The 22,942-nt window shown below is 55.5% G+C and overlaps 7 protein-coding genes across 7 annotated transcripts; 3 read left to right on the top strand and 4 right to left on the bottom strand.

Annotated features, from left to right (window-relative positions):
• Positions 1-848: 848 nt before the first annotated feature.
• Positions 849-1,588, bottom strand: CGGC5_v006007 (uncharacterized protein; the record flags this gene model as incomplete). The annotated part of the gene is made up of 2 exons (XM_032033573.2): positions 849-1,325; positions 1,382-1,588. The coding sequence occupies 2 exons, from the start codon at positions 1,586-1,588 to the stop codon at positions 849-851; spliced, it is 684 nt and encodes a 227-aa protein (XP_031887166.2).
• Positions 1,589-2,449: 861 nt separating this feature from the next.
• On the bottom strand, positions 2,450-4,399 carry CXT1-3 (Beta-1,2-xylosyltransferase 1; the record flags this gene model as incomplete). The annotated part of the gene is made up of 1 exon (XM_032033572.1): positions 2,450-4,399. One exon carries the CDS (start codon positions 4,397-4,399, stop codon positions 2,450-2,452), a length of 1,950 nt encoding a protein of 649 aa, XP_031887165.1.
• A 1,827-nt stretch (positions 4,400-6,226) lies between these two features.
• Positions 6,227-7,223, top strand: CGGC5_v006005 (NADH-ubiquinone oxidoreductase 19.3 kDa subunit; the record flags this gene model as incomplete). Its single annotated transcript, XM_032033571.1, has 3 exons — positions 6,227-6,269; positions 6,467-6,644; positions 6,773-7,223. 3 exons carry the CDS (start codon positions 6,227-6,229, stop codon positions 7,221-7,223), a joined length of 672 nt encoding a protein of 223 aa, XP_031887164.1.
• A 1,089-nt stretch (positions 7,224-8,312) lies between these two features.
• Positions 8,313-11,155, bottom strand: RSP5-2 (E3 ubiquitin-protein ligase RSP5; the record flags this gene model as incomplete). The annotated part of the gene is made up of 7 exons (XM_032033570.1): positions 8,313-8,412; positions 8,466-10,476; positions 10,546-10,679; positions 10,735-10,840; positions 10,896-10,934; positions 10,994-11,019; positions 11,121-11,155. 7 exons carry the CDS (start codon positions 11,153-11,155, stop codon positions 8,313-8,315), a joined length of 2,451 nt encoding a protein of 816 aa, XP_031887163.1.
• A 4,001-nt stretch (positions 11,156-15,156) lies between these two features.
• On the bottom strand, positions 15,157-16,659 carry pab2 (Polyadenylate-binding protein 2; the record flags this gene model as incomplete). Its single annotated transcript, XM_032033568.1, has 5 exons — positions 15,157-15,415; positions 15,496-15,758; positions 15,842-15,971; positions 16,141-16,172; positions 16,525-16,659. The coding sequence occupies 5 exons, from the start codon at positions 16,657-16,659 to the stop codon at positions 15,157-15,159; spliced, it is 819 nt and encodes a 272-aa protein (XP_031887311.1).
• Positions 16,660-17,944: 1,285 nt separating this feature from the next.
• hvcn1 (Voltage-gated hydrogen channel 1) lies at positions 17,945-18,593 on the top strand (the record flags this gene model as incomplete). The annotated part of the gene is made up of 2 exons (XM_032033567.1): positions 17,945-18,291; positions 18,344-18,593. The coding sequence occupies 2 exons, from the start codon at positions 17,945-17,947 to the stop codon at positions 18,591-18,593; spliced, it is 597 nt and encodes a 198-aa protein (XP_031887312.1).
• Positions 18,594-22,103: 3,510 nt separating this feature from the next.
• Positions 22,104-22,670, top strand: CGGC5_v006001 (uncharacterized protein; the record flags this gene model as incomplete). Its single annotated transcript, XM_032033566.1, has 2 exons — positions 22,104-22,214; positions 22,299-22,670. 2 exons carry the CDS (start codon positions 22,104-22,106, stop codon positions 22,668-22,670), a joined length of 483 nt encoding a protein of 160 aa, XP_031887313.1.
• Positions 22,671-22,942: the final 272 nt, after the last annotated feature.

Genomic DNA, 22,942 nt, shown 5'->3' with positions numbered 1-22,942 from the left:
GGGGGAACCAAAGAAATGGAATCATCATAGGAGGTAGAGAAAACAAAGAATGATGGAGGACGCAAAGAAACTAACGTGGTCATGTTGCTTGTGATGAGCGACCTAGGAAAACTCAGAAAAGGGAAGGACGCTGAAGGTCGTGATGTGGGCACCTATGATACGCGAGATGGATAGAGGTAAACACCAGAATGATTCTATTTTATTCAAGATACAGGTGTCGATATTCTCGTGGGTGAGCTTCGCAATAGAAATCCTCAGGCGCTTCACTTTAATCCGCCGCAGAGGCGAAGTAGGTGTGGTGGTTCCCCTGGTCGTCGAGATGTAGAAGGCGCGCAGCACCCTGATACCACGCGTTCCTTCCCTTCCCGTCCCATTACGAACACACAACAATGCAAACGTCCTACTTCCGATTCGATTCACCTCGAGACCATCACGACCGGGTAGGGGACGCCCTACCCGCTCGGTGGTGGAATGGTATGAGGTCTAGGATAAAGGAGGGTGGTGTGGAGGATATGGGTTCGAGCCTACGCGACGACAGGCAAAAACTACCGATCGATCGAATTTCCCGGAATGTGCACCAGAGATTAGCCCACACCGGTGGGTGAACTCTTTTGCCATCTGATCTTTATTTTTGATTGTGATCGTGGTTATCTGCTGCGGCGATGATTGATCCTGCTAAGTACCTGAAAGAAAAAAAAGGAGAAGATCGTCGTGGACGGGAAGGACTTATCCGTGAGAAGCCAACACAGACTGACACAATAAGTTCCATGACTCCATTCTCCCTAGACCTGAAACTCTTCATGCCCCTATACCTCCTTCACACAAATGTGCCAGCACTCATGTCCAACTCAGAAAACTCGCGACGGATACCCCACGGGCATCATATCGTAAGGCGCGGGCATGTACCACGCAAGTCCAAGGGCCAGGTTGTACGCCCAGTGTTGACTCGAGCTGCCGTTGCCCTTGTCAATGATAGTTTCATGCGTCTTGACGGGCTCTTGCGGCGTCTTCTTCGCCTTCCTCGGCGACTTTGTCGCATTACCGCCGCTCCTCGAACCAGGACGACGACGGTGCAAGCGGAGAAGTCGACGAATTCTGCATCGGGTGTTCCTCATTGATCGTGGCCGCGAAGTCTCCACGATCCATGGCGAGACCTTCTCATCAATCTCTAGCAGCGGCGCGTCCTCCGACTGTCGCGTGCTCGCCATCGTGGACGCGTCGTCAAAGTCCTTCTCGACGCTGTAGAAGCGATGCTGCTCCTTCTCGATGCTGTAAAATTGCTGCCGCGAGGCGGCCTGCGACTCTTTCTTATTCCCTCGACTCATCTGAGATATGTGTAAGTGACCGCGACTGCACGCCAAGGCGAGATCATTATACGCACACACGAACCACTTACAAAAGAAGACGTCAGACGCGCCCTTCGGTTCTTGCGAACGACTGTCCCATTACCCGCCGACGGGGCAGCGCCGGCAGCGACTTTTGAACTCCACGGCTTCTTCGGACTCCATCGCCGCCAAGACGCCGGCCACGTCGGTGATCGGGGCCCCGAGTGGGATATCGGCTGTTGTGGGATCGCGCAAACATGCATCTTTATCACGACTTACACCGGGACTCGGCGGTTGTCGTTCAGTCGCCTCGACATTCAATTGATGCTACGGCGGCCACGAAGACTCCTTCTTAGGAACGGTCCGGTCGCGTTGCAGCTTATATGAAAATCCTTGAGGGTGCATTGTCTCTCATGTGCCAACGCACAAGTCTTACAGAAGAGTACGACCTGGCGACGGGGTGCCGATCGCACGGAAACTTACATCCAACCAGACTTCCCGGTATGCTCCCGGCGCCTCCGCCCATAATCACATCACGGCCGACCCTTGGATGGGGCCGGCCACGTTATTTAAGCCTCGGCACCATGCCACCCGCGGCGGGCGCATCTTCAAGACTTGGCCGACTCACGCGGTACTTTGCACGGACAAACTGCAAAATCTCACCTCCGCGCCCTCAATTCGTGATCGCAAACAAACTTCCCGGCTAAAGGCAAACCAGCTCACTGGGTGTTGTGCCTCCGAACGGGACGAGCCACCTTCCTTGCCAAGGTAAGCGGCGAGAACGTTTGGGGCAGTCCGCCTCCGCCTCCACCTCCACCTCCGCGCCAACAAGCATTTGGGGGCTGCCAAGCGCGCGAAAATAAGCTTCACGAGGGGCGCTGCCCTTGCGAGTAATCGATTACCACCTTGAGAAACGATCTTTAATTTGTTTGTTGTGTATGTAAAAGGGCGGTCATGTATCTCTTCCATGGCGGGGGGGAATATGCCTTCGTCATGCGTCCACTCTTTTGAAAATGCCCGAACGCCGGTTCTCCTTTTTGACTCCCTGCCCCAGATATGTCATATATGCGCATGCCACATACACGGCAGTCTATGTAAACTCTCTTTTTCCTTCCTTTTTGACGTCAAGGCAGATCGTCCACGTAGGCCAGCGTATCCCTCTCTTCGTCGCACAGCCTGGCAAACTCAAGCAGCAACCGCCACACGTACAGCCTCATGTCTTCGCGCCTGAGTACCTTTCCCGCCCAATCCCTACCCTGCTCGGCGATCCATCTCGCAGCGTCATCGCCCTTGCTCTTCTTTCCCAGAACTTTGTGCACATCCCACTGCGAGGGCGCAGCGTCATCTCCGTCTGTGAAGAAGTCCAGAACGCCGTAGAGGTCCTGGAACGTGTTGTCTAGCGGGACGAAGTGAAGCCACGGCACAAGGCGGTCGTCGTGCCACTCGGCGTACACCGTCGCCTTGAGCGGCACGCTCGTCGACAGCAGAAACGCGCGGAAGCGGCCGCTGAAGCTGTACCCGTCCGCGTCGGGGAGGAATTTGCTGGAGAACTGCTCTGCCATGGGCGTCGCATTGACGACGGACAGGTGCGGTGTGAGCCAGTCGCACTCCTTCCGCCGGTCATTGCTGGGCCCGCACGACAAATGGGTGAAGCCCACGTCAGCAAATCCGGACAGGAAGTCGCCTAGACGTTTCTCGCGGCGACGCGTGGTGTTGTAACGCTCCAGAGGAGGCATGTCGAAGGTCATGGCGCGGACGTCGTTGGCCTCCATGCCACGGACGGTCGTTCCGTTGAGCATCTCGACGAGGCGCTGACGGTGGAAGTGCATCCAGTTGTCTGACTGTGTCAGACCGCCAGACCCTATGCCGCGCCATGTGAGGCGGTCGAGCTTGTCTGCCCATGCCGGGCCATGTGAGCTGCCCCCCGTGTAAGCCTCGTCGTCGGACAGGTACATGGCACCCGGGATGAGAATGTCCGAGTTGACGCGGAGCTTGGAGCCGCCGAAGAGGGGAATGAGGTCCTTTGTGGTGTTGACATTCAGCGGCTCCACGAAAGTCCCATGGAGCGAACGTAGATGGGGTTGGACACAAGGATCTTGGGAACCGGTGAAATTCTGGACGTAGCCTTGTCGAGCAAACGGTGCCTCCCACGAATATGGCAGCGTTGGCGGCAGTGAAAGATCTGTTGCCGCGGGTACATTCCTGGAAGGGGAGCCCTCGGGGCATGCTTCACGCACCAGATCCCAGTACTTGCGACGATCGTCGCTCGTCCACTCCTTCGAGTACGACTTGCCCACGTCCGTAAGACCCTTGTAGCCGCTCGTAGCCTTGTTCTTCATAGGTATTTTGCGTCCCTTTTCCTCCTTCGCCAAGTACTTCTCCTTCAGCTCCCACGGGACCAACACGCGGGGCTCGTGCATGTAGTTGATGGGCATATCCACATCTGGAAGATACTCCTCAAACTCGGTCACGAGCGCTTTCCACAGTTCCAGCCAAGGCCCCCTCCCCTCGATATCTCCTTCGTGCTTGGTGTCCCCTTCGTCCTTAGTGTCTCCTTTGCTCGCTACCTTCTTATTCCGAACCCGAATCACATGTTCCGCCGCGTTCGCCTGGCTTGCAATCGTCTTGGCTTCGACGGCCCAAAAGGGCTTCAGATCGTCGTAGATGCGGTCAAAGAACTCCTCAATGACAATCGCTTGGGTCTCCTCGGCATGGCGGAACCACTCTTGAAAGCCCGGGGGCGGGTGCCGTCCGCGCCGCTCTCGGTAGCGTTGCGCGGCATTATGCAGCGTGCGGCTCCGTTTCTGAAGGACCGCATCTTGCCTCGCTCGCGCATCGTGGATCAGCCAGTCGATCGGGTTCGCGTTGGCGTCGCTCGAGTTGAACGGGTACTTGAAATAGTCGGTCGCCTCGCCGTCGGTGAACTTGATCGTGGAGGCCTTCTGAGTGATTGTGTCGCGGTAGATGTAGGAACTCGTCAGGATGAGCGACAGGATGAAGACAACCAGCACACCCTTGAGCAGGAACATGGGCGACCTGCTGGGCGGCGGCTTGTTGATTGCCTGCCACACCATGGCGACTGAGTACGAGATTTCTTCCGCTCAGTGGATGGGGAAGATCAGGTTCAGTTCACCGTGGGGGCTTCGAAGTGCGGCCGGCTTCCCATGTTCGACACCGACAGAGGAGAAGCGAAGGTCTGTCCACGAAAGCAAAGACCCTCCGTCGTCCACGAATGACGAAGGCCATATGCTGCGGGTAGCTTTCGTAAAAGGCTACGCGGCTCAGGAACCCCTTTACCAGTAGATGCGCCGCGGTGGCAGACCCTGGTTCGCTTGACGTGGGGACATGATTGCGTGGTGGGGGAGATTGCGCCGAGCCACTTTAAGTGAGTAAATTTGAACCGCAGCTGCTGTCTAAGACTCGCAGACAATGCTGGTGGAAGGCATGGCAGACCTCAATGACGAGACCGTTTGAATGATTGTGTTTGTCGAATATGCATTTCTGCTTTGTGGCTACTGGGGAAATCTGGTGGTATTGGAGCATGAATTTGAACAACTAGGTCTGACCTCTGCACGGCCCCATACCTCTCGCATTCCTCAGCGGTCGAATGAGCCTCGACACAATGGAGAAAATGCAGCGGTGTTGGGCCAATAAGTCGAGGAATCAACCATGATATCTATAGTGTAGAAACATAGTGCTTTCTGTCTATTCTGAGTTGAGGGTGTAATGAGGACGCTTATTGTTTCCCTCTGTCTGGGTGGTTATGCCTGTGTACTGAAGCACTTATATCACAGACAACGACAGCGACGATAACGATAACGAGGAGGACGATAATAACGACGACGACGACGACGACACACGAAGGCGCTGACAAACGACGACGACGATAGTCATAACAATAGTAGTAAGGACAATGACAACAGTAAGGCAGACTTGGTTATGAATCTACATGAAAATTAGTCGCTCTGGCATAGGAGAAATAGGCCGTCTCAACGAAACATCATGAACTTATCATGCCATCTGTGTAGTTACAGCAATATCACCTTCCTTTGATGCTAAAGACTTTATTTACTGCGCATCTACTCTCTCAAAGTCAAAACTAGAAGAAGAGAATAGTCGAGAAGCAATAAGCGGAAAGGTTATCAACTCACACCATGTAGAGGAACGTTGAGTTAACTCAGGTACTGATGTCAAGGTCGCCACGCTACTAGAAGTCCTGGCCATAATCGCATTCCCCATTTTATTAAAAAAAAAAAAACCAATGTATGAATCGACTAGTGAATCAAATTTGATTATGTGAGAACATCCGTGTGAGCGAAGGGCCGTTTTTGCTGCCTGGAAGCCGTTTGAGAGCCCGACAACGTAGGTGTCATTGCGTCCACCGATGACACGTCCACTTCGTCTTCAGATATCCAAATCTGAGAAACGCTACACCTTTTGCAGCCACTTGATGCCTGGCTCTTGGAGGAAAACAAACCAAACTGGTGGCAATTCGGTCTTCAAGACGTTTTTTTCTTCAGTGACTCGGAATTATAGACCTCCAATGAACATGCATGCAATAAACTGACCACATCATTGACTCCATCGGATCAACAACCCCAAGTGAACCAAGTTGGAGACCCCACACAGCTTACCTAACCACCACAGCCAAAAACCCGGACCAACCCGGCCCCCTCCAGCCAATCAAGAGCTCCGTAATGCAATATTAGCGAACCGCCCGAAAAAGAAGAGGCGAAAACCATCGACGACGTCGACCACTCGCCGACGCACGCATTCATAGCGAACTCCCCCCCGTCCTCCGCCGGCCGCACCGCCCCTCCCCTCGACGAACGACACCTCTCCACTCCATCACCGCCGCAACTTCCCCTGTCCTTCACCAAAACCTATCGTCACATTCAAAGATGCTTTCCTCCACGAGGACAGCGGCCTCAATGGCCCTGCGAGGTAAGCCTTTGCCCCGGCCCGACACCCGAGCGCCCGAAAAGAAACTCCCTCGCGGGAATCCCACGACGACGACGAAGACCGATACCCCCAACCACAACCCAAACGCCATCACACCCGCCCACAGCACCTCAGGATGAATACCAAGAGCGATTGCGATAACGTGAATGGACATTGCTGACCTCAATTGGCACCCGTAGCGAGGCCGACCACGTCCCTCATGCCCATCCGTGTTGCCGCCGCCTCCATCTCGAGCTCGTCACGAAAGGACGCCAGCTCCGTCACGCCGCACTCTGCCAGCGGTCTCATCAAGAAGGAGCGCAAGGAGGTTCCCCTGCCCAGCCAGGAGCCCACCAAGGGCGTCTTGCAATATGCTCTGTACGCAAAACCACCCCTCATCACCACTATCCCCCACAACTCTACCTCCACGACCGCAAGAATCTCCCTACTCGCCACATCACCAAACACCTTCTTCCGTCCGCGCCAAACTAATTCGCACCTTCTAGCACCTCTCTCGACGTAATAACGAACTGGGCCCGCCAGTCCTCCCTCTGGCCCATGACCTTCGGTCTCGCCTGCTGCGCCGTCGAGATGATGCACCTCTCCACGCCCCGATACGACCAGGACCGTCTCGGCATCATTTTCCGCGCCTCCCCGCGTCAGTCCGACGTGATGATCGTCGCCGGCACCCTCACAAACAAGATGGCCCCCGCCCTGCGCCAGGTCTACGACCAGATGCCCGACCCCCGCTGGGTCATCTCCATGGGCTCCTGCGCCAACGGAGGCGGCTACTACCACTACAGCTACTCCGTCGTTCGCGGCTGCGACCGCATCGTCCCCGTCGACGTCTACGTCCCCGGCTGCCCCCCGACCTCCGAGGCCCTCATGTACGGCATCTTCCAGCTCCAGCGTAAGATGCGCAACACCAAGATCACCCGCATGTGGTACCGCAAGTAGATTATTTGCCGTCTGTTCCATGGGTGGTTTATGCGTGGTGGGGTGCCGGTGCGTGAGCAAAATTTGGGCGTGGCCTTTTGGCCACTAAGCCATTAGAGACGGAGCGAAGAGAGGAGAGATGATCCTACAGGAGAGAGGCTGATATGCAAAATGGCATCCATTGGGGGAGCATCCGGGAGGCTGGGCTTTCTTTCTTTTGTATGCGTGTGCGTCTGTGTACATATGCGGAGGATCCATTCGGTAGACAAGCCGCGGATGGATTGTAGATTAAACAAGTTCTGCTTCCACGATCACTTTTTTTATGACCTGTGGCCGCTGTGACAAAATCTGTTCCGAGGGTGGCGTTGTGGTGAATACTTCGGCTGGGAATGGCATCCTGGGGACCGGGCCTTTCGAGCTGGTAAAAAAGGTTGAAGCTCCCCCAGGTAGTTCCACGCAATCCAAAAACAAACATCACTGACCTTGGCAGAATTGGAAGACCACCTACACGGCAAAAATACGGCCCGAAGGGTCGATGCAGAACAATCAAAATTCCACAAGTCCATGTGATGTGTATATATAACTACCTATATGTCTGATGCGGTTACACATTGGAGTTGTGATGCCCGTAACAATCAAATACGTCGACGCCCTATGGCAAGCTCGTTCCCGCCTCTTGCCCTTGGAGGCTCCGTATGGCTACAGCTTTTCCAAGGCAAGCATTATCTCCTTGCTGCGACGCACTTCGCAGTTTTCTAGGTTACCCATGCAAATTCGCCGCACCCAAGGAGCTTTTGGTACAACACAGCCTATTCTTCCACGCTCTTGCTCGCTCTCTTTCGATCTCTTGACTCGAACGGCTTCGTCGTCTCATCGTCACTTCCTCGGCCCTCCACATATAGAAAGGAGAAAGAGAAGGTTTATTCCAAATATCCCTAACCGCACGCCGAACTTCCGAATGAAATTGATGCTGCAGAATTCACATAAACGACAGCTCCGGGCCGGTCCATTGCCATGACGCGTGACCATAAGGCATGATGCAAGTCTTGAGCCTACGTCGAACCGGATAACAATAAGGATCGCAATTTTCGGACAGGCTTCTGCTTGCAACTACTCCTGGCCAAAGCCCATGGTCTCCTCAACGGCAATGGTGAGCTTCTGCTGCAGCATCTCGAGGCTCTTGTACGGCGGCAAGTCCAGACGGTTGAAACTATGCATGGGTTAGCGACGAATATCGGCTGCGAAAATAACAACAGAGCTTACCATGTGTGGGCCTTCGGAAGGTTGTTTATCTCACCCGCCTTCTCAATAGTGAACCTTCTCGGTCCATCGCTTCCCTGGAGATCCTTGAAACCGTTGACCGGAATACGTGATGTACCCGTAGCAAATTGGAGCAGACGCGATTTCTGCTCTCCATCCCAGGAGCGAATCGTCTGCCAGAAGAACTGAATGACCTCATCAGACTCAGTGTATCCGCGGTAGTCAGTGTGCTTCTTCCAGTCATCGACGTCGATCTCCGCAATACCACCGATGAGCAACTCAAGCTCACGCTCATCAAAGACGTTGATAAGGTCCTGAGGGATGAGCTCGTGGAAGCCATCCTTGAAGGCTTGGAACTGCTCCGCGATACGCTTCTCGATTCTCCACTTGACCATAAGATCAACGTATTCCTTCTTGTTCTCGTTCGTGACGTCAATGTTACGTCCGTTAGGAATGAGATCCTCGACGGTCATGACACCGAAGCGCTCGTCTTCTGTAGAGAACGTCTGCTCCAGGATACCGCCAGAAATGTCATTGTCCAACATCCACTGCAACGAACGGTGGAAATCGGCATCAACACCCTCCATGTCGGCGAGAACGACCGACTTGCCAAGAATCATCTTGTACAGGGCACCGATGAAGAACGCGTCGAGGAAACGACGGTGGAAAATGGCCAATCCAACGACACGGCCGATGAACTTGAAGTAGTTCAGGTGCTCCGGGTTGATGCCGGAGTGGGGGTTGATCTGGAGGGTATAATTGTCGTGGGCGGAGTACTCGAAAAGGCAGTAGAAGGGGTTGAACATCTCGTGGGAAAGGAGGAAGAAGAACTCTCTGGACAGACCACCGTAATCCAGACCATCTTCTCCATCAAACTTGATCATTAAACGCTTCTTCAAATCAGTAGCAGACTGCCGAGTGATCTCTGCGAAAGAATCCTCGAAAATGTGGGAGCGCCGCACTTTGATGTGGCACTGGCCGGACAAAATGCGCATAGCGGGCTGCGAGCGGAAGTAGATAAGCTTCCTTCTGAAGTCTCGCTTGTACTGAGGCACGTTCTGGTCCAGGGATGATGGCAAGCGGGGGTCATCCCAAGTTGTCGTCTTTGTGTTGTGGTCCACAAAGTACACTCTTGCTGTGTTGGTGAGGCGCATTTCCCAACCGCTAGGCAGAGGTCCCAATTGGGATACGGGCTGTTGCTGAATGGTGCCATTTGTGTTGTTCTGGCCGCCATACATACGGATGTATTGCTGGCGACGAGGGTCCACCCAGGTGGTAGTCCGGGTGTTGTGGTCCACGAAGTAAGGTCGTCCCTCCGGCGTCCATCTCTGTTCCCAACCGGGAGGCAGCTCGCCAGTACCCGGGCTCGTGGCGCCGGTATGCATCATCGTGGCATTGTTCGCGTTCTGCTGGGCCGCTTGTTGCTGGGCCTGGAGAGTCGGGGAGTTTGCACCGGTGCGGTCCTCGGGAAGCGTTCGGTTCTGATGTCTCTGGCGTTCCACTTGGGTTGCGTTTTCACGCTCGTTTCTCTGTTCCACAGCTCCGGTAGCAGTAGGTCTGTTCCAGCTAGTCGTTCTCGTGTTATGATCAACGTAATATGTCCGTCCCAGATTATCCTCCCGGCGTTCCCATCCCGCCGGCAGTCGGCCTTGCGCATCTTCAAACGGGCTGAGAGTACTGGCGGTGGTTCTCGCGGGAGCTGCGGCTCCATTTGCAGCAGGCGCAGGTCCGGTTGACGTCATGCTAGCCGGGCGGTGCGGTAGATTGACTTGAGAGCCAGGAACCGGCCCCCCGTTGGGAGCCCCCATGGCGGAGCCCGGTCTGCCGTCGGGCGGCGGGGCGGAGAGCGACGAAATGTTTGATCCTTGAGCGGGCGGGACGAGAGAGGGACGACTGGACGAGGCCTGGCCAGCGCGAGCGGGTGTAGAGAGGTTCGTAGAAAGGTTAATTATTAGTTTTCCGTGGACAACGAGGTTGTCGGTCGACTTTTTCAGGTCTCGCGTGAGCATCTGATCTTTACGGCGGGAAGCGGGTTAGTCACGTCCTACAGGATGAAACAAGCTGACGAGGGGAAGAGCTTTACCATCTGCGTCGGGTGCCAATTCGATAACATCGCCGATTCTAACGTTAATGACGCCCAGAAATCCTTGATCCTTCTTCTTGAACTTCTTCTGGTCAAATACTTGGACGGCGAGAATGGTGTCTTCATTCACGTGGCTATGGTTTGTCAGCGATGATGCTTTGCACGAGACATGTCCGGAGCACTACGCACAGATCGAAGCTCTCGTTCCAGTATGGGTTCAACGTCCGCTTTTGAGCCGTTGTAGTCTTGGTCTGGTCTCCGTTGACGGTAATGACAGCGAAGGGATCCGGGAACCCTGTCGACGGTGTTAATCAACATGGTAAAGTACGATGGGAACGAGGACTACGTACGGAAGACATCTCGCTTGTAGAGGCCATCTGCGGCGATGACTGTGTCGAAGTTAGCAATTGTCGATGCAGCGCGGGGAGCCGACGCGGAGATGACGAACTCGTTACTCGAAGATTGGGCTTGCGGCTACGGGTGACAGTTAGTTATCGTTATGCTTCCCGGCTTTGATGACATCGGAATGACCAGAGTCCATGAAGATGGGTCCGGCCAAGCAGGAGCGAACTTACTTGGGTTGCCCGGCATCATTGCGGGAGGAACTCATTTCGTCGCAGGATGTCCAGCGACAACGGTATCAACTCCCAGAATATTTGTCGTGTCCAGACGAGAGTTGCCCAGTGTTGGAACAGGTGAGGGGTCACGAATGATCTGCGGAACTTGTTTGAGGATACCGGATCGCGATCGTACGGGGTAGGTCTGGCGTCGGTCGAGGACGGGATGCACGCAGCAAAGGTGTGCAGCGACGGCGAGATGATGCGAACGGGAATTGAGGTTGACGACGACGGCAAAGGCAGAGCTGAGGCTGTGCTGTGCTGTGCAGTGCAGAAACCCCCCGCTTCGAATAGCCAAGTGGGCTGGGTTTTTGGGGTTCCTCGGGGCTACGGTGGATGATAAGGTGACGCGGCGGCGGGCGGGAAGCCCGAGCGAAGGGCCAAGTTGGTTTGTAGGTAAGGTATGGTATGCTAAAGATGCTTGGGCTGGTATCGGGCCAGCGATGGTCAGGCAGAGCGAGGAGAACGAGGGGTTTTCTCGCCGATCAAGTCGTGCGGTGAGAGAACGATTCGCCGACCGGATTCGAACGTTTGCAGAGGGAGGTTGGCGATGGGAAGTCGACAGGATGGAGCGAGTTTGGTGTTTTGGTAGTCGCCCCCGTCTGAGCGCTTGTCAAACGGTATGTGTGTGCGAGTGGGTTATTGTCTCCGGTCGGAAGTGCGCAGTGAGGCAAAGAAGGTTGTTAGGAGAGATGCGGGAGGTGAGGTAGGAGGTGGGTAGGCAGAGCGTCCTGTCACCAGTCAGCGGCCACAGGTAGGTAGGCAGGCATAGAGAGGGGCACAGAGGCAAGAGGAGCCTTGGCCCGTCCCGCAGCTGGGTACCTTAGGCAACCTGGAAGTACCCCGGGCCTACCTCAGGTACCTTTTCGTCCACCAGCGTTAGCAGGGAGCCCATTCAAGTAGTGGAGGGCCCTGTATCTTTCTTAGCTGCAGCCGCCGTACAAAAGACACCTACGTTCACAGGTATGGAGTCAGGTAGGGTAGGTAGGTAACATTGGCAGCAACTATTGCGGTGGTGGTAGGCCCCAGGTGTTTGGTAGACTCAGTTGCAGACAGCAGGGGAGGTAGGCAGGTAAGCGCAGGTGAGTTGAAGGAGACTTGGAGCAGGCGACTGGAGGCAACTTGGGGAGCATGGCATGGCTGGCAGTGCAAATGGCGAATTCACTCCATCTGTTCAGTCTTCTGCCCGAGTTGTTAGGCGTCGGCGGGGCTTCAAGGTAGCCATGGAGTACCTCTGGCTTGAGAGAGTTTGAGATATGTACATCTATCTAAGAAACTGCTCGCTGTGCTGGTCACTTGCTCTCGATTCTGCTTCAACACATCCACTGCTTCTCGAAAGGTATCTCGACATCAGTATCAGAGGAGGGGCTGTTCTCAGAATAGGTCCTGGGGATTGCCCCTGAAGGCAGGGCCTGCAGATTGCTGGGTGGATGACAAGCACATCCAAAGGCACGGCTGGCCATAAGAAGGTGCCGGGGCAGGTGAGATACTACAAAATGTGCCTCGGAGAAGCATGCTGTTGGTTGGTGATGGGATTCTTGAACTGCAGACAATCTTACCAGGCGGGAGCACGTTACCTGCAAAGTGTTCCGCAGACTGCACCGCTGTCTTCCCTGATTGTACTGGCCTGCCTCTATTCTTATCCACCGCTGCAACCAGTCAGTCAGTCAGTCCCTCGACATCGACACGGACATCGGCCCAGGCTCGCACTCAAATCCACCTTCCGTAAGCCCCTGTCCGCTGTCGTTGTTGTCGTCGTCGTCCGTCTTCCTGGCTCCCTCCCTCTTCCCGTGGTAGCGGCGCCCTGGGGAATCCTGTACCTGACGTAGTGCTTCAGAAACAGGTCGACTGCCCCTCCTTGCAACATCCATCCCGCGCGCTGTGGCTGGGCCACTCAACCGGTGACAACCGATGCGAGGAAAGCAAGTACCTCACCTTAACCGCAGTCACTAAAAGCGACATCCCGTCGCGACCAGGGCAGAAACTATCCGTAGTGCACCTAGCTCTCAGCTCATCACCGCAGGATTTGCCGAACGAAAAGCACACCTCAGGTTCGAAGCAGACAAAGGGCGACAGGCCGCCTGCTTAAACGCTGTTCCCAATCGTGTTTCGGATGCTCGTCTTAGATGCAAGAGAGCTGCCAAATACCCCCATCGTCCCCTTGCCTGACATGACCTTGCCTTGACTTTCGCTACCCCCCGCCAAGCAAACACAGGGTACTTCATGTTTGCACACGGTACCATCCGGTTTGAACGGTGCGGTACCCTGACGATTGCCCTTGCCGTGCTCCCAGCCCAAGAGGTCTTGGTAGGCCCCTCAGTTCGGGCCGTCCACCAAAATCTAGAACCTCTGAGCGAGCGAAGCAAGCACCGGTCTCTCTCTTTACATAATCTTTCGTGGCGAATTCAATCTTCAGGGCCAGAATTTTCCATCAGTCTGGCAATGTCACAAGGGCTCTTTTCTAACCAGTGCTAATCAACAAATCATCAATCATCCTAGGCAAAAAAGGCATTTCTCATACGGCTGTCAACATTAGAAAGCAACACCCTACACAGACAGACTCGTTCAGCACCGCTGCTGGCTACTGCCCTGGCCGGCCCTGCTTTCTTGGCCAAAGGGATCAAGGCATGTACCGACAGTGAACCCAAACCAGAAACAGCGCATTGTTCCTCGTCCCATCAACGCCCTCCCTCCTTCCTCCCGAACCTCATGCGCCGCCGGTGTGCGCCCTTCCATCAGCAAGCAAAACCCCCCATAATTGTCCCGTCCGTCCCAGCATGAGCCCTTGAACCAGAAGAAAGCAAGAGAGCTCATGGTCCTCAGGAACAGAAAGGGACGCCCAAGGCATTCGAGCACATCCAACCCGCAAATCGCCCTTAGCATGATAGTCGTCCGGCACGTTCAGCCCGTCCCCCCTCCGCTCCGGCCCCCTCCCCAGGCGCCATCCATCCATCATCGGGGCCATCCATCGTGTGTGCCATAAATAACATAACCTTGGTGACAAAAACGAGTGCTTCGTCCTATCGCAAAAGTCCCTCTCCTTCCTAAACCAAGCAAGACGTACGGGAAAGCGAACCATTTCCTGCCCTCAACTTCACCCAATGAGAACCGCGGTCACGGCAGCGGCTTCACATACATCTAGCAGCACGTGCCGCAGACATACTTGACGCTGCGTCCAATCCTGAGTATGAAAAGTGCACCATCTTTCTTACCCCGGCCAGGTGTTAGTTAGCCTACCGCTGAGCATTTCCAAGACGATCTCGCCCCAGGTAGTCAGTTCCAGGCCGTACAAAATCCAGTAGCCCTGAGAATTGCGGCCCCCTAAGGTAGTGTAGAGAACAGGCCGCAAATACATCCCCAGGGCCGTGTGTGTCAGCTGGCAGATGGGGACTCCCGCGACATGTCAGCGACTCTCATCCGGCAAGCCTGCGCCCCGCCCGGATCGGGCGACGTCGTGGGCCACGCGCGGAAAGGCGGCACCGCTAGGCTCGTCCGTCCTGTCTCGTGGCGTTCCGACCCTGCGGATACTACGCGATTAATCGTTTGGTGTTCCATGACGCTTCTTGACCCCTGTTCATGGTGTTTACTGCACATATTCGAACGCTGTCCCCCTTGTATAGGGTTACAGTCCGTTCGATCCGCGTTTGGTGTCGAGATCTGCTTACAATGAAGGAGCGTAACCGACCGACTCCGGGGTTGACGGTTCACATCTGGATCGATCTCGAGCCATTAACGCCAGATGCAAGACCATCTGGATGACGCAGTCGTAGATCATACAACGTTTGTAACTGGAACTTGGATTCACTGAACTGAAAACCTATCGACTCTGTGTGTTTGCAGAGGTCTGACCTATCCCTGAACGCCTTGTTGAGCTTCCCTTGCCCTACCGGATCCTGTATGGTACAATCGAATTGCAGTCCTGTCGGCGGCCCAGCCCTCACGGGGCCGAGGCCGGGGCCGCAGGTCGAGGCTTCGAGGGGTACACCCCGGCATCCTAGTACGGGGAGTATCCGCCTCTTCCTCGGCCACGGTAACCTCCCCGATAGCCACCACCGCGGGGAGGGAATCCACCACCACGGCCGCCGAAGCCGCCGCGACCTCCACGGAATCCACCGCGACCGCGGCCTCTGGACATACCAGGGACGTTGGTCCGCTTGGGAACGACCTTGATGTTGCGACCCTTGAAGATGCTCTCGTTCAGAACGAGGGCCTGGGCAACAAGGCTGGGCTCGGTAAACTCGACGTAGGCGTACCTGTGCGAGAGCATGTTAGCACATTGCTGCTTCCAACCGCGGCTAGCCCTGCAGGGCGTCAAGAGATGCAAAACACGTACCCCTTGGGTTGTCCGGTGAACTTGTCCAGCAGGATGGTAACGCGGTTGATGGAGCCGCAGCTCTGGAAGTGCGCCTGAATCTCCTCGGGGGAGGCGGAGTAGTCAACGTTGCCGACGAAGATGCTGCGGCTGTCGACGTCTTGCTTGTCGTCGGTGTTGAGGTCTTGGGCCTGCTGGTTCAGGCTCGCTTGCATCTCGCGCAGCTTGGCCGCCTCCTCTTCCATCTCGGCGACACGTCGCTTCATTGCCGAGATTTCCTCCTCCTACGTTCATCATCTTGGTCAGTCTAACCTCCTCTTACTACGCGAAGCCTAAGGGCCGTAGAAGGCTTATTGTCTTTGCGCACCTCATCGTGGTTGTTCTCATCGTCGGCGACGCTGTTGTTCTCGGCGCTGTGATCATCCACAGGCTTGTCCTCGGGCTTGACGTCCGCCATGGCTGCGGTCTCTGGTGATTTGAAAACGATGCAAAAGCGTCTGGAAGAGGAATGTTAGTGATGATGTTTGGGGAAGCTTCAGAGATGGCTGAATCGTGCGCCAAGGCAGAGACGCGCCAGTAAGGCGACCGGCAGCCTTGGGAGGGGTTTCCTAGTAGGACTAGCTCCTGCTACGATTATGCGGCGGCTAAGGGAGGGAAGGTACTCACGACTCTGGCAACTGCAGGAGCAAACTCTTGCCCTGCGTTGGATGGATGAGCAGCTGCTTGTGCAAGGTAGGGAACGGATTGAAGCCGATGGCGAGGCGGACGAGGCGAGGCGAGGTGAGGCAGACGTCCGTCGAAAGGTATCCAAGGTTCGAGTCCAAAAATGGCCAGGGAGATTGGTCCACGGTTTAGCCGGTGGCGCCCCGATAAGACCGATAAGAGCTTCCTGATCTCGATCTTGCACAAATGTGGGTTTGGAGCTGTCTGAGCTTGGGAAGCTGGAATGGAAGGGGGGACGTTGAAGATATTGGGTTCAAGCAGAAGATATCTCCAAGTTGAATATGTGATTTCTAGATGACGTTCAACTGGCAGCACCGTTATGCGTACAGGTCGGTTCGGCTGGTTGCCAGCTCCTTGCTCAAGCACCTTGTCCAGCGGGGTCGTGGAGCTCACAGGGTAAGATACAGCTACAGCTGCAGTGGCGTGCACCTGCTGTTGCTGTGTAGGTACTTTGAGCTCCATACTGAAGTCAACCACCTTCAGGACCTTTCACTGTTGCCCACCTCTCTCAGCAAGACCTCTACCTAAATTGTTTCAGAAACATGGCAACAAACCCCAGGATATGCTCTCAGAAAGGCCTTCACCCTGGCGTTATGCGAGCATTTTGCTTGGTAAGACGGTCGCGCCCCTTGCCAGGCAGATGCCACACAAGTTCCTGTCTCCCTTGGACCAGATTCATTTCAGAGCTCTGCTCTTCGTTGTCTTCGAAGCCGACGGAGCTCTTTGCCATGATTTGTGTATAAGGCAGCTTCATTTGAGCAAATCAGGCACCGAGGCCCCCTTTCAATGTTCTGGTTTGACGACAAATCAGTGGCCTTTGGGCTTTTGTCTTTCTCATTCCCGTTGCATTGCCATCCACGTTTCGCTCTCCGACATCCATGCTTTCTGGCTCGGTGGTAACGACCTAGGGTTGACCTTCGCTGAATTTCTCTCTCCCATGCTATAGAGAATTGAATGTATATCAAATTGGCTCGGCATCTTCAATATCAACCTTCTAGGATTCAATGCCCAAACTTACGTCATGCTCCAACCCTGACCAACGTTACATTGCAAATTCCCACAGGTGCTGTCATAGCGGGGGAGCGCATGTGTGCGATCGACCAAAAGAGCGCCGAGCCATTGCTGGCCTCTGGGCACTCACAATAAGATCGCATCTTGCATCGCCCCCCAACCTTTGATCCCCCAGTCGCCCCGAGTCGCCCGTCCTCCGCTACGGGGGAGCCCCGAGAGCGCTCCACAGCCCCGGCGGTTCGGGAGGACGAAGCGAACAACAAACGGCAATTGCGACGACGAATTACAGACAAAACATCGGAGCTCATCGGCACGACGAGAACCGAAGCCACCCCATCCATCCCCCGGAGCCTCGTCCTCGTGGCCGGATAGCCGGTCTGAAGTTCGCAAACTTACCTGCCAAGGAGGTTGGTGCTGCACTTAGTCAGCCCTTCAGGACCCCGTGGTTCGCCTGTCCCGTCGTCGTCGCCCACGTGTGACGTCGCCGAAGACACACTGCGTCAGCAACCGCATCGGCGGTCCCGGCCCAGCACCATCACATTTGGGCTTCCTTCTCAGCCTTCTCATTTTCTTGCGCCGCGCGCGTGAGCTTCCTACTCTACAGGGTCTCCGTCCAGATAAGGCTGCGACCGCGTCGCCGAGAGAAACACACGAAACATATCACTACGGAAATCAAATCTCGCCATTTTCTCGCCGTTCCGAATGGTCGGAGAAGGCGACGCCTGAAACTGCAGCGATGGCGACCGACGAGGAGGAGGCAATCCGGCCTCTACTCTGGAGCTTCAGCGGGTTTCGCGAGACCAACCGGCCGGCTCCCCTCAGGCAGCATCTCACGGAGTCCCGTACCAGCCTCAAGGACATCCTCTCGTCTCGCACGAAGCACTACGCCGTGCTCGCGCTGGTGTCGCTGGACGTGGCAGCGCTGTTGGCCAACATCTTCATCGAGCTCGTCGCCTGCGACATGAAGCGCGAGGACGAGCCGTGGGTCAGAGACACGCGCGAAGGGCTGACGATCGCTGGGCTTGTGTTCAGCTGCATGTTCATGATCGAGCTGATGCTATGTGTGTTTGCCTTTGGTCTCCGGTAGGGTTTCTCAAGGCGCTTGACGTTGCGGCATAACTAACGGCCACCCCAGATATTTCAATGATTGGTTTCATCTGCTCGACGGAGTCGTCATCATAGCAAGCTTTGTGATTGACGTGTTGTCGCATGGCATCGTTGAGGAGATTGCTTCGCTCGTCATTGTCTTTCGGTTGTTCAGGTTCGTCAAGATCGTCGAGGAGATGAGCATGGGCGCGGCGGAGAGGATGGAGGGCTTGGAAGCGCAGCTGGAGGTCTTGAAGAGGGAGAATGGGGAGATGAAGAGGCAGCTGAGCCGGCGATAGGCCCGAGATGTAGCTGGCTCCGGTTCCGGTGGCGGCCCGTTTACCGGCCCTTAAGATAAAGATCCCCGGCTGTGGTTAATGTGTCTAATGATAATGAACGATGCAGCAGGAGAAGGGCGTCCAGGCCAATTTGAGCGTTGTGGCTTGGTTTAGTCATGAATAATACCCGACGAATCGGATGTGTCTGTCTTGCCTTCGGACCTAAATTAACAACCTTAAGCAGCGAGCCGTGATACCTTCCGGGATACCATTTGATAGGTCGTCTCCTGTCGCGCATCCAGACCCGTAGAAGGACAGGGCATGGGTGTTTAAGAAATCTGCAGATATCCGTATTTCTAAGGAGAGCCGCAATTGGAGACGGCGTGCCATCTTGAACCGCAGCCTTCGAACGAATCGTTGGCGTAGACAGTGAATCGCCAGTCTCGATCCGACTGCATCACTCAGATTCCCGGTCTCGGCGGGCCCTCGGTGGCAGTTGCAGCGGGGAGTGGCGCATCGACGGAGGCTGCCTCCGCGATGCAACGCCAGCCGCCCCGGCAACTACAATGCAGTACTGCACCTCGTATTTGCGACCTTGGACAGGCAAACGAGGGGGGAGAAAGCAGGCGTGGTGGCTGGACAGACTAAGTGAGTGGTTGGTTCTGTGAGACAACATCCCCAACGTCACCTCTTCATGAGTTAGTCCACGCAGAAAACGAAGACTTGCATGAAGCGGATACCCTGTATATGCGGAGGAGCAAGAATAGCAGCGGCTAGGGCAAGTGCGCCACCTAGACCGTCAGCAACGGGGCGGCAGAGAGGGGGACCAACACGACAGACGAACAAGCAGCGTCTTGGTTTTGCTGGAGTCTCTGAAATCTAGCCTGCGTTCACGTATGACTGGTACCGGAGTCTAGAACCTTGGGTAGAGAATTTCGACTGCGGTTCAGACGGCTTCGTTGCATGCTTGCCTGTAGCCATTAGTGCCACAGCCAGGATCGGAATCTTGTCATTGAAGAAAATGTCTAGAACTCTTGGAGGAGAGAAATTCCACGACGTCAAACCACCCGCACGCCTTAGCAGTCGATCGAACAACCAATACCCATGATATGGAAGAATGCGAGTGGCGAATCAGCAGGGCCAGAATAACCGGGGCGCAGCGAGCCTTGGGGACAACACGAGAAACACGACGCTGGACACGACACGAGCCACAACACCATCCAGCAAGCTGCCCGAGGCCCAAGGACGACACATTTTGCGGCCGGACCGGACCAGTCAAAAAGCAACGCGGTGTGTTATTTCATATTTGCCCGAGAAAAGCACACGAGCTGAAGAAGCATTATTGGGATCAGGCAGACGTAGGCCGTAATCCCAATTATTGCCATCCCCGACAGCCGTGCGCGACCTTCTTCGACAGGGTCAAAGCTACAGGTAAAACACCAGACGACAGGCGACGGCCGCGTCGTCTGAGATCAGATGTGCATGCATGCATCCATCGCATTCTGCCATGCAGGAGGAATACCTGATGGGCGTTGACGGTTGACGTTGAACGATTCGTGTTGTGCCTCTGTAGAGAGATATTTGCACTCGCATTGCATCCGTCTCTCCATGGCAGCACAACACGACTCTTCTCCAACCAATACGGACATGCCGCCACGGACGGCACTTGCATCTCGGTGTAACCCCATCCTTCGAAGGTCGTCTTCGAAAGCCGCACGCCCCCCCTGGTCCAATTATTTGCTGTCCCCCTTCTCTCTTGGCCCGCGGGAAAGAAAAGGAAAAAAGGGCCAACCAGGGGCTTTTGGCCCAGCTCCCGACCAATCACCAGTCTGCCATATCGGGGCTGGCCCCCTAAGATTAGACTTCATCTCGACGTCCGGGCCCCATGTTCGCATGGCCCGTTTTTCGAACCTCGTTTTCCGTCGGCCGTTCTGCTGTGCGTGGTGCTCCTTCTCTCCGTTTCTGTCATATCGAACCATCACCACTTCTGGTTCTGCACAGTTGCATTGGACCAGAGTAAGCTCTCATAACAAAGCTGGTCGAGGGGGGTGACGAGGCAGGGAGACAGATGGCAGGCTTTGGGGAAGGGGACCAGAAGGCCTAGTCTCAGCCCCGAGTCGTCGGTTCCTTTGCCAACAATTTCTAGGCATTCCCCCGTTTTCCTATCAAAGAAACCCCAAGAACCCGATTCGATTCTCCAGAAACACCCGTCTTTGGGGCTAGGAAGCTGAGAAACACAAAGGACGCGCGCGGTGCGCGCAACGGCGTCCGTCCCTTCCCGCAGAGCTCAAGCAAGGATGGGCAGATGCGGTGGTGGTATCCGTAGCAGCAACCAGCTGCTCTTTCACAATCAAAAGTGGGAAGATCTGGGCTGGGGTTAGGCATGTCATGGTACGGATAATGGCATGGGAACTCCAGGTTGGTAGGTCACCAGCATCTTTTGATGATTTGACCCTTCCTTCTTTCTACGCATGTCTCCAGACCGCGGCCTCCTGCTCCTAGAGTAGATGCTCGGTCTGGATTTGATTCAGTGGCCCCGTCTCGCTTCTCTTCCTCCTCAATGCTCCTGTAACCGTCTGACCGGGGCTTGACGCCATCACCATGTCCGTTCCCCCAAATCCACTCTCCTTTTCCTGACGAGCTGCAGAGGACGGACGGGGTACCACACCACCTGCACTGCACACTCACAGTCGCCGCCGCTGCTGCTACCCTCTCTTCCCATCCATGGGTCGTTCGTTAGCCTCATCAATCTCCATCACTCGACTGTCAACCCAGGCCCAAGACGACCCCTGGAGAGACCCGCTCATAACCCGTAAACCCATCACTCTCCTCCACTCGCGTTGGTTCCTCGGCCGGAGAAAAAAGCCCTCTTGTCCTTCTGCCTGCCTCTTTCTCCGTGTCTCGCGGCCTCTCTCTCTCTTTCTCTGCCTGTCTGTCTGGCCCATCAGGCCTTTGGTCGTCCATTCGCTAGCGGCGCGCGCCACCGTTTCCCCCCCTCGGCCTAGTCAGTGTAGTCCTCCACCCCCCTTCCCCTCGCTGGTTTCTGCGCGATCCTCGTTCTAGCTCCTTAGTCCCCGTCTCGCCCACCCCCAGTAGATGCAGCGAGTGAGAGTGAAGAGTGAGCGACTGGGAACGCGACCGCCCACGCCCCCCAGGAAGATCAATACGGATACAACGTTTTTTTTTGTGATGAAATTGCCTTGCCTGGGACTCCCCTAATTTACTTAATATTCCTCTTGCCCATCCCACCATCCATCTCTTGAGTTCTCTTTTCCTTCTCCCATCCCTCTACCGTAATAGCCTCCACGAACCCACAGCTTATTCCCCGTCCTCCCCGACCCAAACAACCTAATAAGCTACGATCCCTCTCTGAGGTTCATCAAGTCACTCGCTATCTACACGCAAGCAAGTTTTCGGACTACGCATCACACTCGTTGGATATAACAACTGTCGTTACGACCACAAAAACAAAGTTTACTCTTAATAATCGGATTCCTCGGAACACCACACTCCACCACAACAACCGTCAAGATGCAGTTCTTCCTCCCCATCACCCTCCTCATCGCCGCCGTCGCGGCCCAGGACACCAAGTGCGCCGCCGAGCCCATCGTCGAGACCTGCCTGTCCTCCGAGAACGCCAAGGTAAGCTTTCCAACATCCATTGAGCGTAGAGACGCGGCTCTGCTCTTGTGTATCACAACAAACAACTAACACTTCCCCCTCTAGGTCGAGGCTTGCTCCGCCACCGACTACGACTGCCAGTGCGCCGCCTACCAGGCCGTCGCGACCTGCTACAACAACTGCCCCAACGACGCCCGCGCCTCGCCCGCCCAGAACCAGGTCACCATCTTCTGCCAGCAGGCCTCCCTCTACGGCTCCGCCGCCCAGCGCAAGACCGCCTCCGCCGCCTCCTCCGGCTCCGCCACCGCCGCCGTCGCCTCCAACTCCGCCACCGCCACCCCTACCACCGGCAGCTCCGCCTCCGCAACCGCCTCCGTCTCGGCCACCAGCACCCCTAACCTGGGTGTCGGCCAGCTCGCCCGCAACACCGGCGGCGTCCTCCTCGCCGTCGCCGGTGTCGTTGCCGCCGTCCTCTAAGCGATTTCCAAGCTAGAGAGGAAGCCAATATATCATTACAATTTTACACACAAACGTCTTATTTTCAAGCGATAATGTTACACGCGGTGCAAGGCCATCATTTGGAATGATTCACATGGGGACTGGGACGGGACTATGTTTTCCTCCCGGCAAACAAAAGGAGGCTGCTTCAGCATTGCCACTTCTTAGGATATAAAGAAGCAGGGAAGATAGCGACGACGGCACGGGGTGATGATTTCGCCAACAAACCTGTTGTACATGGTTTAGAATCT

Source organism: Colletotrichum fructicola (genome assembly GCF_000319635.2).
Source record: "Colletotrichum fructicola Nara gc5 chromosome Unknown KSG_Nara_v1_contig03, whole genome shotgun sequence".
Taxonomy (NCBI): domain Eukaryota; kingdom Fungi; phylum Ascomycota; class Sordariomycetes; order Glomerellales; family Glomerellaceae; genus Colletotrichum; species Colletotrichum fructicola.
This window is presented reverse-complemented; position numbering and strand designations above follow the sequence as displayed.